At 39.3% G+C, this 13,102-nt stretch overlaps 1 protein-coding gene across 4 annotated transcripts in view; it reads right to left on the bottom strand.

The window, feature by feature from the left end:
* The window catches only part of RYR1 (ryanodine receptor 1), a 255,817-nt gene that overhangs the window by 11,685 nt on the left and 231,030 nt on the right, over window positions 1–13,102 (bottom strand). For all 4 annotated transcript variants that reach the window (XM_089658190.1, XM_089658192.1, XM_089658191.1 and 1 more), the window contains 7 exons: window positions 12,391–13,096; window positions 10,293–10,763; window positions 8,983–9,089; window positions 6,706–6,892; window positions 6,493–6,579; window positions 2,256–2,489; window positions 1,666–1,796 (listed from right to left, as the gene is read on the bottom strand). In XM_089658190.1, coding sequence (XP_089514316.1) covers window positions 1,666–1,796; window positions 2,256–2,489; window positions 6,493–6,579; window positions 6,706–6,892; window positions 8,983–9,089; window positions 10,293–10,763; window positions 12,391–13,096 — 1,923 coding nt within the window. The remainder of the gene's footprint in view (window positions 1–1,665; window positions 1,797–2,255; window positions 2,490–6,492; window positions 6,580–6,705; window positions 6,893–8,982; window positions 9,090–10,292; window positions 10,764–12,390; window positions 13,097–13,102) is intronic.

Below are 13,102 nucleotides of genomic sequence, written 5' to 3'. Positions count from 1 at the left end.
CCAGTTCTCAGGGAACTTCTACTAAAATAAATTTATGGGGGGGTCATTAGGAAAATGCCCTGTACATTGGTGGTCAGTGGGGAAGAATTCTCCCCTTCCAGTGGGAGTTATATTGCTGTCATGCTGCTGGCTCTGCCAAGTGGCGTTGGCCCCGGAACTTTGCAGGCACTATCAGATGGAAGGTCAATCAGTCACAGTTCAAAGAATCCTAAGCAACATCTGGAGGAAACCTAGGGTTCCATGGAACCCTGGTTGAGAATGCCTGGCTTAAGGTATGTGGATCTCTAGATGCCTATAGGGGGTAATTATGCTCCCCTCTGGGTGTATGTGGTGCTCGTAGTCCAGCCCTCTCACTATGTTAGCCAGAAGGCAGAGGAGGAGCAGTTCAGGGTATAAGTCTGTGTGTAGCACATAGGGTTTTGAAGAGAGGATAAAACTGCTGCATAAATTAAGTGAACCAATGCAGCGCAACAAGTGGAAACTCTACCTAAAATCAAATGTAATAAAAATACAAAAAATAATAATATATTTATAATAATTATATACTTTAAAAAAACAAAATAAAAGTCCAAAAGAAAATGTCCCAAAAAAAAATCCAAAAAAATAATTATATGTGTTTTCTTCTCAGTGAAACTCTTTTCCTTCTATGATCACCAAGTGCTTCAAACACAAACATGCATCCTTACACCAGCAGATCTCTGCTCACCTCCAGTACTGTGACCTCACATAATACTATGTTTTGGTCTGACTGCACTTGTGGTCCCACAATGGACTCTGAAGACCACTTGAAGGATCATGGTGAATGACCCACCAACACAGGGAGAGCAGTGCTTATAGATTGCAACAAGCACTTCTTTAACTTTTGTGTGTCTCACTTTACTGCAAGGCTCTGGCTGCATAGCAAGGCCACGACTGGCAGCCAGGGGTCGCTTACATGCACTACATGCATGCATTTACTGTACATTTTTTCTTTGTTGACTCACCTTATATTCTGTTTCAGAGAAAAAGATTTTGGTTTCGAGGTGATTTTACAACCCAGTATGTTATGCTATATACAGTAGCTACATTATCTGTGTATTAGCCTAAAAGTTTTTTAGAATACAAATTTGGGCGGCAGGAAGGAAAAGGGAGTATGGAGAAGAAGTTCATACATCATAGAAAAGTCTTGTCTCTTTGATGTAGCCACCTATTTCAGTGCTCAAGAGTTAAGTACTGTACATTCTATTCTGTTGTTCAATCTAACACTATGGACATGCTTACAAGAGAGGAGGGAAAAAGAGATAACCTCATCCCATATGCTATTCCCTTAATGTCCAGTCACTTGCCCAGGGGAGGAGAGATGGACAACTAACCATTTTTCCCCCTAGGCACCCATAAGATGGGTACCATTGCCATGATTTTAGGGAGGGAAAAGTGCACATCTGTTTAGGAATATAGATACTGAAATTACTATTTTTGAGCTCTGCTTTAAAGAATATCTATCCAGAAAAGCCTGTTCACACCATTGGCTATTCATTGCCTACCACTTTACACTGTAGTTTTGGAGCTGGTTGGCTGTTACTTGGCAAAACATTCTCTCGGAGACAATTTTTCTACATGACTCTAAAAAACAAAACACCCAGGTATTGTAACTCATTTTCTATTCTACTTATTGGTTACACTCACGGTGTGTTCAAGACCAGACGATCCCATTGTCCTTTAATGTCATCATCCTCTGGCTGTTCTGTAATATAGAAGCCATCAAACTCCAGCTTACGTGCCAACTCCTTCTCCCGTTTAAAGATAACCAGAGGCACCTAGTGAACAGAGAAGACCTAAACATAAGAAACTAGTCATTCCATATTATTATCCTGTAAATTTGAAACAACAATCCCATTAATAGGAAATGTAGCTAAATTGTATTGTATAATTACTCTATGGTCACAGTCACACCATCACAGTACAATAACGTGTTTATTTTGTGCTGCGTTGCAGCAGTAGGTTTGAATCAGCTGTCAATGTACCCCAGGTTTGAATCGGCTGCAAATGTAACATGAATCCATGGAACTGTTGCAATCAATTCTTTTATCTTCTTGATAGTACAGTCCAAATTAATGACCTGCCTCTTGAGATTATATTTTTTAAGTAGTACAAGTAATATTACCAGGATCAATGTCTCAGCGTTCAGTTTTACACAGTAGACAAATGAAAAAGGCTAACAATGTAGTACAGACATGGAACCAGCCAGTATTGATCTTTGTAATCATCGGCCTCACCTTCAGACAGTTGTAGCCAATGATACACAGGAAGGAAATGAGCGTGTGGACAATGGAAAGGAAGGACAGTGTCGGCTGCATGTATCCCGTGCTTTCCTCCAGGAAAAAATACACTATGCCATCGTCTTCATCTTCTTCATCTCCACCAGCACCACTTCCTTCATCCAGAATGGATAGTTCCTCCTCCATCCCTGATCCCTCAAAATCTTCCTCGCCTTTGGGAGAATCAGACACCTAAGGAGATCACAGAACTTTTCATGTCATTTCAATATTGGCAGCATTTAGAACACAGGCTGAACACACTACTTTGTTAATATTGATATATCTCAATCCATGCTTTTTGTAGAAAGAAGAAAGAACTTGATAAAGTATTGCATTGTACTAAATACCGGTTGTCACTTTTGGCACATTATGCTGTGAATGCTGCCTGATGATTTATAAGACAGGTCAGCCTCATGGTTTTCACTTTATTAAATACCATTTTTTACGTAAAAAAAGAAATAAAAGCAGAAACCTAATATAATGTGAGGCTTACAAAATCCATTTGATTGGCCATCTATTTTCTAAAATTGCTGGCAAAACTTAAAAATAAATCATTTTATCAGATTTATAGAAATGAAAGAGATTAAGGGGGGATATGATCAACATGCACAAATACATCAGTAGTTCATATAGTGAACTCGGTGTAGAGCTATTCACCTTGAGGTCAACACAGAGGACAAGGGGGAACTCTTTACGTTTGGAGGAAAAGAGATTTAATCTCCAAACATGGAAAGGTTTCTTCACAGTGAGAGCTGTGAAAATGTGGAATAGACTCCCTCAAGAGTTGGTTCTGGTCAGCTCAGTGGATTGCTTTAAAAAAGGCCTGGATTCTTTCCTAGATACACAGAATATAACTGGATACTAACATTTATAGGTAAAGTTGATCCAGGGAATATCCGATTGCCTCTCGGGGAATCAGGAAGGAATTTTTTTTTTTCCCAGCAGGTGCAAATTGGATCGTGCTTTGCTGGGTTTTTGTTTGCCTTCCTCTGGATCAACTGTGGGTGTAGGATTATAATTTTTTTTTTTTTATATAGTTGAACTGGATGGACTTTTGTCTTTTTTCAGCCGGACTAACTATGTAACTATGTAGGGGAATTATAAAATAAATTGCAGAAAAAAAGAAACAAAAGCATTGTGGTTGCGTTTTGCCAGAAAATAAAAGATACCACTTGATTGGTTTATAAGGGCAACATATCTAATTTTGTTACCATTTTCTTGTAGTCCAAGGTTGTTAAGGATGGAGACTCCCACGAGATATAAGAAACTATGATTACATTTTTCAGAAGCTACAAAAAACCCTGAAATTGATATTTTGGGTGGACTCGTCCTTTATCTCATATATGGCTTCCAAAAAGATCCATTTAACAATGGTGGCACATTGTAAAGCAGTCCATGGTCAGTATTATGACACACTAACAAACAGCATTCAAATAACTATCATGGATTAAAAACCAAATTCATCTTATAAATAAACCCTGAACCCAACAACGCCACCTTAAATTGGGAGCTTGTTCCCTGATGAAGTCTAATGACAAAACGTGGTGGGCGTGCCTAACCGGAACATGTCATCATGCATCATATGTTTGCGGACAGAAAAGGAGTGTTTTTTTAGGGTTGTGAGCCTTTGGAATATTAAGTTGCAAGACTGCAACTCTTGTGATGAAAACATACCTATTTTGTAGTGGACACATTTTGTGGAACTCATTTTAAAAGAGAGACTGTGTCGAAAATACAGACTGGTGTGATTCACACACTTTTTGGGTAGTCACATATTTAAATATAAGTAAAATTAAAGGTGGAGCTAAATTTTAAATCTGGGTTTGTTCACAAAAATGAAATATATTTGTTTGTAAGTTTGCAATTACTTTTACAGTTATTTTAGTACAGTTTTGTAGAAAGTACAGAGAAAGGCAACTAAACTGAAACGAGGCATGGAGGAGATCAGCTATGAGGAAAGATTAGAGAAACTGAATTTATTCTCTCTTGAGAAGAGGAGATTAAGGGGGATATGATCAACATGTATAAATACATCAGTGGTTCGCATAGTGAACCCGGAGTAGAGCTATTCACTTAGATAATGAGTTTATGTGAAATCTTCATTAAACACTGTAAATAATATTGTATTAAAAATATATATTTCAGTTAGAGCTTTATCAGTGCGGATGTAAAATGTCTTCCCATAAATTCCTCTTCTATAGTTCCCTTAGTTGCCAAAGGGAATATTCTAATAATTACACCTTCTTTACTGTATAACAGACATCTTGGCTGAGAATCCTCATTCAGACAGTTCGGTGCCAGAGTTAGTTTATCTAACAATGGGACAAAAACCTGTTGGCTTCACAAATATGCACTTCAAAGGATACCTCATTTAGATATGCAATGAAGGTGGCCAGCCATTCATGAATACTTAGTTTCCCAGCAAAAGGTCATGAAGTGGCTTGCTTAACCTCCCTGGCGGTATTCCCGAGTGTAGCTCGGGGTAAAGTTTCAGTACCAAAAGCGGTAACCTCGAGCTACACTCGGGCTTACCATGCGGCGTTGCTCTGGGATCCCTGCAGCGTTTACCTTGTCCTTCGCTCCCGCGATGCTCCCCTGACGTGTCCCCGGCCATCTCCTCCAGCCGATGCCGGCATCCGGCTTCCGTGTTCCGGTCCCTGCGAGCGTCGGGATATATGGGGGCCGGAACGGCGGCAAATTTAAAAAATTTTTGAAACTGTCATTTTCTTAGAAATGAATTTGACATAGTAAAACATTACTGTATCAAACCATTTTACATACATTTTGTCCCTACTGCTTTGTCCTGTGCCCTGCCTGCATTTTGACTGTTCTTTCTGCCTGGAAACTGAGAAATATCCATGGCGTCCAAAAAGCGTCCCTTTTGGTCAAAAGTGGTTTTAGACCAGCTAGAGAACAGCGATAGTAAATCAGAACCACTTGCAGAATTGAGTGATGATTTGTGGGGAAATTCGTCATCAGACACTGAAAACGATTTTGCGACTTTGCTCAGCGATGTGCGAACTTGGCGCTATATTTCAAATTTCAGTGTTTTTGGTTTGATTATATTATTAAATTACATTTATTATTATATTATTATTTTTATGATTATTTATTAAATTATAATTTATGATTTTGTGTTTCAAGTTTTATCCTACCCGGAATGTTTACTAGACTCTTGTTCAGACAGATTTCAGTTATTCCTAAAAATTACAGGCCTACAATAAAAAATACATATTTCAATGCAAAAAAATGTACCGCTTTCAGCACAGAAATATGGACATAATCAGACGGCTAGGGAGGTTAAATTCCATAAAGGGTATGCCAAGATTTGCCTTAAAGGGGGTTGGTGTATACTGAATACAGCGGATTTGAAGTTAGCCAATTATGAAAGGGAATAGACTGGCCAACCAACCAGAGATACTCTATGGAAATTAATGGAAGAGAGGCCTATAACCATGGACACGAGAGAGAGAGGTTCTGTTTGGAACACCAGAGGAAGGGAATGGAACTTTTACATCCAGTTCCATGGTAATTATGGAATATATCCCTTGCACTTATATCTAAATGATTGTCTTATGTCTTTTCTGTTTCACTGTTTGTAGTTTGTAATATGTTCGAGCTCTCTTAATAATGTTTCTTTTATGTAACTAGATAGATTGTTTGTGTTAGTTTAGACCTCCATCCTATTCACCAATAAATTTTGGTTGTTGTGTTAAACCTTTCACTTCTGGGTAAGAACTCTTCATTTACCAAATCATATCAGAGAAATATTACACTCTGAGGTCATCACAGAGGACAAGCGGGCACTCTTTACGTCTGTAGGAAAAGACATGTAATCTCCAAACTCGGAAAGGTTTCTTCACAGTGAGAGCTGTGAAAATGTGGAATAGACTCCCTCAAGAGTTGGTTCTGGCCAGCTCAGTGGATTTCTTTAAAAAAGTCCTGGATTCTTTCCTAGATACACAGAATATAACCGGATACTAACATTTATAGGTAAAGTTGATCCAGGGAATATCCCATTGCCTCTCGGGGGATCAGGAAGGATTTTTTTTCCCTGCAGGAGCAAATTGGAGCATGCTTTGCTGGGTTTTTTTTGCCTTCCTCTGGATCAACTTTTTTTTTTTCTATGGTTGAACTGAATGGACTTTTATCTTTTTTCAGACAGACTAACGATGTAACCTCTAGAAGAACTCACCTTGTAGAATAGCAAAATAAAGTTGATAGCAAAGGCCAAGAATAGTGCCAAGAAACGCAGATTATAGAAATTCCTTGAGAGATAGTTCTGCACAGAAACACATATAAATGGTTACTGTAATAGAAATATAAATATTCTTGACAATATCAACAGAAAGACAAATGCCAGTGATGTAAGATGAAGGATAAGTTATTGGACATTTTAAACACTGACCATGAATTTTGTCTTCTGGATTTCCAGCTCATTCCAGAATTCAAAACCTCCCTCTCCAGCTTCTACTTTCTTCTCCTTTTGAGCAGTCTTTTTCTTGGGGGCCTCAACTGGTGGTTCTTCAGGTTCCTCAGGAGCAGGAGCTGCTTCCTCTTCCACAGCAGTTTCACCCTTTTCCCCATTCTCCAAACTGGAAATAATAGTGGACAATGTCAAGAGAACTTTTTTTCTTTGTTCAGATGGGTTGCATTATATATTAAGTTTGAGTAAAATATAAAATTTGTAATTAGCTGCAAAATGAATACTATGCAGTTACTGATAGAAGAAATAAATATATTTTTTACGAGAACAGTTCATATTTTAAGCCATTTCCAATTTGTATTGAGAAATCATATCATTCCTATATCTATCTGTACAAGAACATCTACTTGTTTAAATTTACTTCAAATTTTTAAGAGTTAATGCAGTTTCCACATCACCATTTTGTCGGTTATATAGCTATATCTTTTGACTTTTTCTGTTCATCTTGAGGTTGTTTTGATTATTATAATTTCTGTTTGAATAATTTTGGCTTCCTTTCTAAAACAGAGAATGTTGTCAGAACCATTCCTAGTTCATGAACTTTATTTTTATGCCCTTCCTCTGAAAACCCAATCATCTTTTTAGTTAGGTGAAAGGTTTGGTAATGAATCCCTGAAAAAAATATTTTTTTTTGTAATACCAACCGATGGGGTTAAGATTGTATATGTGTATAGTGTTGGGACAATAGGCTGGCAGCTTCAACAAAGGCCTGGAAGTTACCTTGTCCTATGGCAGGAATATGTAGATTCAAACTGCCACACACTGATATTATTAATCAAGTTCAGATAAAAGTTTATTCTAATGCTGGAAAACCAACGCTCTAACCTGCTGCTCATGAGTTATGTGCCAATTGAAGTTACAGATACTACAAAAAAACACATTCAAGGCCACTTACATTTATCCCTCTTTCATAAGCCTTGATGGATAGGGCAAGGCTTAGCCCCTGAAACGCACTGGCTTTTTAACATTGGAATAAACCTGCATTTGGACTTTAATATCACAATGTGGTGCTTAGGTTCTAAATCTATTTACCCAATCACCTGTACAGCCACAAAATGATAAAACTGTTTTTGTCTTACACCAGAGGTGAGAATGACGAACACTAAATACACTATATTGCCAATACTATTGGGACACCCTCTAAATCATTGGATTCAGGTGTTCCAATCATGGAACATGATTGGAACCATGGCCACAGGTATATAAAATCAAGTACCTAGGCATGCAGACTGCTTCTACAAACATTTGTGAAAGAATGGGTTGCTCTCAGTAGCTCAGTGAATTCAAGCGTGGTACCGTGATAGGTTGCCACTTGTGCAATAAGTCCATCCATGAAATTTCCTTGCTACTAAATATTCCACGGTCAACTGTTAGTGATATGATAACAAGGTGGAAGCAACTGAGAACAACAGAAACTCAGCCATGAAGTGGTAGGCCATGCAAAATGACAGAGGGGGTTAGCGCACGCTGAAACGCACATTGCGCAGAAATCGCCAACTGTCTGCAGAGTCAATAGCTAAAGACCTCCAAACTTCATGTGGCCTTCATATTAGCACAACAGTGCTGGAAGAGTTTCATGGAATAGATTTCCATGGTCAAGCAGCTGCATCCAAAGCCTTACATCACCAAGTGCAATGCAAGGCGTCGGATGCAGTGGTGTAAAGCACACCATCAATGGACTCTAGAGCAGTGGAGACGTGTTCTCTGGAGTGACGAATCATGCTTCTCTGTCTGGCAATCCGATGGATGTGGATGTGAAGGAGGTCACAAAAGACAGCCACTGTCTTTCTGCCAGTGCAGGTTTTGTTTTAAAGGTACAGTAACACCCAAGAAGTCCACACTTGCCCTAAGCAGTTGATGCCCCTAGTGTGTGCCTACACCAAATACAAAAAAATCTAAAAGTATTAGTTGTCTAGTTTTCTTGATTGAATGCTGTAGAGCATTTGTAATGTTCACTTACTGTGATTTCCCCACCCACATGCACATTTCCACTAGTAGTTATTAAAAAAAATTGAGTCAATTTTTATTTGGTCATTCATTCTTATTATTCCTGTCACTGGAGCATTCCTTTATCACTGGAACATTGATGCACATGGATAGGTCTATTCACATGAACAGTACAAGTCCCCAATCCAGTACTGAAGGACCTAGTAAAAGGTAGAGGTTATTGTGATCCATGGCTTATAAATTCTTACTCACTCTGCTTTCTCTGGTTCTGGTTCTGGTTCTGGCTCTGGTGCTGGCTCTTCTTCTGTTGCTGGTTGTGGCTGCTCAGAACCATCCAAATGTTCTGGGATTTCATCATCCTAAAGGAAAAAACAAGCATTTCCAACTTTTTATCACTACACAAATTACCTATTTCTAATTCATATTATCTTATATCAATACACTATATTGCCAAAAGTATTGGGACACTCCTCCAAATCAATGGATTCAGGTGTTCCAATCACCTCCATGGCCTCATGTGTAGAAAATCAAGCACCTAGGCATGCAGACTGCTTCTACAAACATTTGTGAAAGAATGGGTTGCTCTCAGGAGCTCAGTGAGTTCAAGCGTGGTACCGTGATAGGTTGCCACCTGTGCAATAAGCCCATCCGTGAAATTTCCCTGCTACTAAATATTCCACGGTCAACTGTTAGTGGCATTATAACAGAGTGGCAGAAACTGGGAACAGTAGCAACTTAGCCATGAAGTGGTAGGCCATGCAAAGTGACAGAGTGGGGTCAGCGCATGCTAAAGTGCACAGTACGCAGAAGTCGCCAACTGTCTGTAGAGTCAATAGCTGAAAACCTCCAAACTTCGAGTGGCCTTCAGATTACTACAACAGTGCGTAGAGAGCTTCATGAAATGGGTTTCCATGGTCAAGCAGCTGCATCCAAGCCTTACATCACCAAGTGCAATGAAAAGTGTACGATGCAGTGGCATAAAGCACGCCACCACTGGACTCTAAAGTAGTGGAGACATGTTCCCTGGAGTGACAAATCACGCTTCTCTATCTGGCAATACGATGGACGTGTATGGGTTTGGCGGTTGCCAGGAGAACGGTACTTGCCTGACTGCATTGTGCCAAGTGTAATGTTTGGTGGAGGGGGGATTATGGTGTAGGGTTGTTTTTCAGGGGTTGGGCTTGGCCCCTTAGTTCCAGTGAAGAGAACTCTTAAGGTGTCAGCATACCAAGACATTTTGGACAATTTCATGTTCCCAACTTTGTGGGAACAGTTTGGGGATGGCCCCTTCCTGTTCCAACATGACTGCACACCAGTGCATAAAGCAAGATCCATATAGACATGGATGCATGAATTTGTGGTGGAAGAACTTGACTGGACTGCACAGAGTCCTGACCTCAACCTGATAGAACACCTTTGGGATGAATTACAGCGGAGACTGCGAGCCAGGCCTTTTTGCCTGACCTCAAAAATGCAGGCGTCCCAATACTTTTGGCAATATAGTGTATACTTGTTGCTTACATAGAAGGTAAATATCAATCTTAAAATCATACATTACTTACTCCAAATTTCCTCTTCAAGATGGGTGATCCCTCTGGAGTTGGTGGTTCCACAGGAGTGGTCTCCCCCATATCACCCAGGCCTCCAGGAGCATCTGGAGCACTGAGTCTATAATGTCCACCATCTTTCTTTAGCTCCAGTCCAAATATTTCTGCCCCTTCTTCTTGCACTTCTTCTTTGCCTGCGTCAGTGAAGTCCGTCACATCACCAGCATCAGGTAATTCGTCGCTCTCTGCCGCAGGAAGACCATCTCCGTGAACTTCATCTTGTGTGGGATCTGGCATACTAGCCAAGAGTTCAGTCACAGTTAACTTTTGAGCTCCTTCTACCAGGCTACCTCCAAACAATGTGTGCCATATCAAGAAGAAGATGCCTTTGCAGACACTGTAGATGAAGTGAAGTGTTCCAATTAAGAAGGTCCACAGGAAGGAGGCAATAGCCATAATCATTTCCTTTATTGTCATCTTCTTGATCTGTAGAAAATTAAGAATGAATTTTTATACTTATAACCACATTATAATCTCCTAACTTACATTTATATCTTCTAATTGTATAGTTATAAACACAACACTACACTACCCAAATTTAGAATTTCCAATGAGTAAACATATTTTTGGCTATATTTTTAAATTCTGTGATTTACTTTACTTTTATGGTCTATTGTACTTCCCTTTCTTTGAGTTTTAATTCGTTTTCAGACTGGCCTTTGAAGAACAATCACATAAGTTTTGCCCTTGGATGTGACAAAAACCTACAGGAGTCAATTATATTCTTAAATAGTATCAGAAGAGGCTTTCAACTAATTTCACAAAACCTTGATTTACTTCATAGATAAATGCTGTGCTATGAATCATGTTAGAAAAATGTTAGAGCTTGTGAATTGCACTTTCCCTACATACTGCCCCCTCCAACACATACAGTATATTCAGTGTGTTATCTCACATATATCAGTACCCCTGCACTTCTCCACTATGGCAGGAATATCATGTCAGAACTAACCACCTAATCACCATAGAAAGGTCTACTGACACTTCACAGAGTCACAGATTTAAACAGGCTCACTCACCCTACTACTCCCACTTTCTTTCAAGGTCAAAATGGGTTTCCAGGTCACAGTACATAGATTAGGAACTTGCAATTTTATAGGTAACCGTTCTATGTTATTCATTATACATTGACAATAGCTCACACTGCTGAATACTAATTGCTTTTGCAAAAATTGAATTAAGGTACCTAAATTACAATATGTATACTGCTTCAAGACTGAAGTATGCATCATTATGCAATTACTCCTAATTGGTTACTCTATGCCACTAGGCCTTACACATGGTAAATAATGTACCTTGCTAAACTTATGCTGTCCATTAGTTGAAGCCAAACAAACAGGTAGTGTTCCACTGAAGTAGGATAAGGGGTGAATAGCTAAAATAACACCTAATATACATGATGAATTTAAAAGTGCTTCTACAAGGGGCAGATGCTAGGAGATAGATACACACTTCTGGCAGTAAACTGACCCCATACACTGTAAGTGTTTGTAGGGGGTGGATTGTGATGGAAATGTTACCCGCTACTAATTTACCTGCTCCTTCAACAAGCTGGAATATCATCTACTATGGTTATTATGAGCAAGGTTCATTGTCACCATGCTACCAGAAAAATGAGATGGAACTGCTTCCAATATGTCAAAGCGCTAAATCATCAGGTGTATACCTTTACCACATACCCCTGTCTACAGATGGTATTAATGACTAGTCACATGATACTTGTCTTTTGAATTTTTTGTGCCAGACACTAGTTGATGTAGTAAAGATACAGATATCTATGACTGTGTCCAAATCAATTTTGTACTTGCTACCTTCCTTTGAGTCGTTGCCAGTTTTTATTGTACCATCATGACGGGTCACATGAAATTGGTATTGTACATAGATTGGAGCTCCTGGAAACATGAGATAGGAACCCTAGTTTGTGCACCTACTATGTTTCATATATCTACATTATTTGTCAGCAAGACATAAACAGGAACCCATTAGCCATTATGCTTTTTGTCTTTTACAAGAAAACTGCCAGTTGCAGAAATTACAGTAAATTGTTAATTACCTTTCGATACTGTCTTCTGAGGTTCCTGTAGGTAAACATCTTAAAGAAATTTATAATATTGTTCATAAACTCTACAAAAGCAGATGAAGCTTCTGGAGGCTCAGACCCATTCTCAGCCTCCTCGCCTTCTCCTTCTCCTCCATCATCTTCATCTTCATCCTCTGCCTTTTCTTCTTCAGGTTCAGAAATCTGTGAAGCAATCTGCATCTCAAATATGGTGTCCTCGCAGAAGTTGACAAACAGCTCCATCTTCTCTGACTCACCACCTTCATTGACCACATCAAAGATGAACTGACGCTTAGACTCTTTAACCTGAGGCATCTCCCATTGTGTTTTATTGGCTTCGCTGATCTCAAAGTAGATTCGCTCTATCTTCTTACCTGCTCCCATAATTTCAATTTTGCCTAGAAAAGGCTTGAAGTAGTTTATTATACAATCAGCTAGCTCCAGGAAGTTCTGCAGTCTTGTGTCATGAGGGACATGCTCCGATAAGTTGGTTAGTAAAACTGCCACGTTGAAACCAATATCTTTAGCTGGCTCTTGGAAGCGGTCAGCAAACTCTTCGAAGTTGATCATTTCATTCTCATCAGCTTCAGAGCAAGATAGGAGGAACTGGATCTCAGATGGTGTGTACTGCTTTTGACTGTCCATTGCTTTCTGGAAATCTTTTTTAGATATGAGACCTCGAGGATCTGTGACATAGTCTCTGCAA

The sequence above is a fragment of the Staurois parvus genome, unplaced genomic scaffold (genome assembly GCF_062004578.1).
Source record: "Staurois parvus isolate SC_StPar_1 unplaced genomic scaffold, SC_StPar_1.0 ptg001058l, whole genome shotgun sequence".
NCBI lineage: Eukaryota > Metazoa > Chordata > Amphibia > Anura > Ranidae > Staurois > Staurois parvus.
Note: the sequence above shows the minus strand (reverse complement) of the source record. Positions and strands in the feature narration are given on the sequence as shown.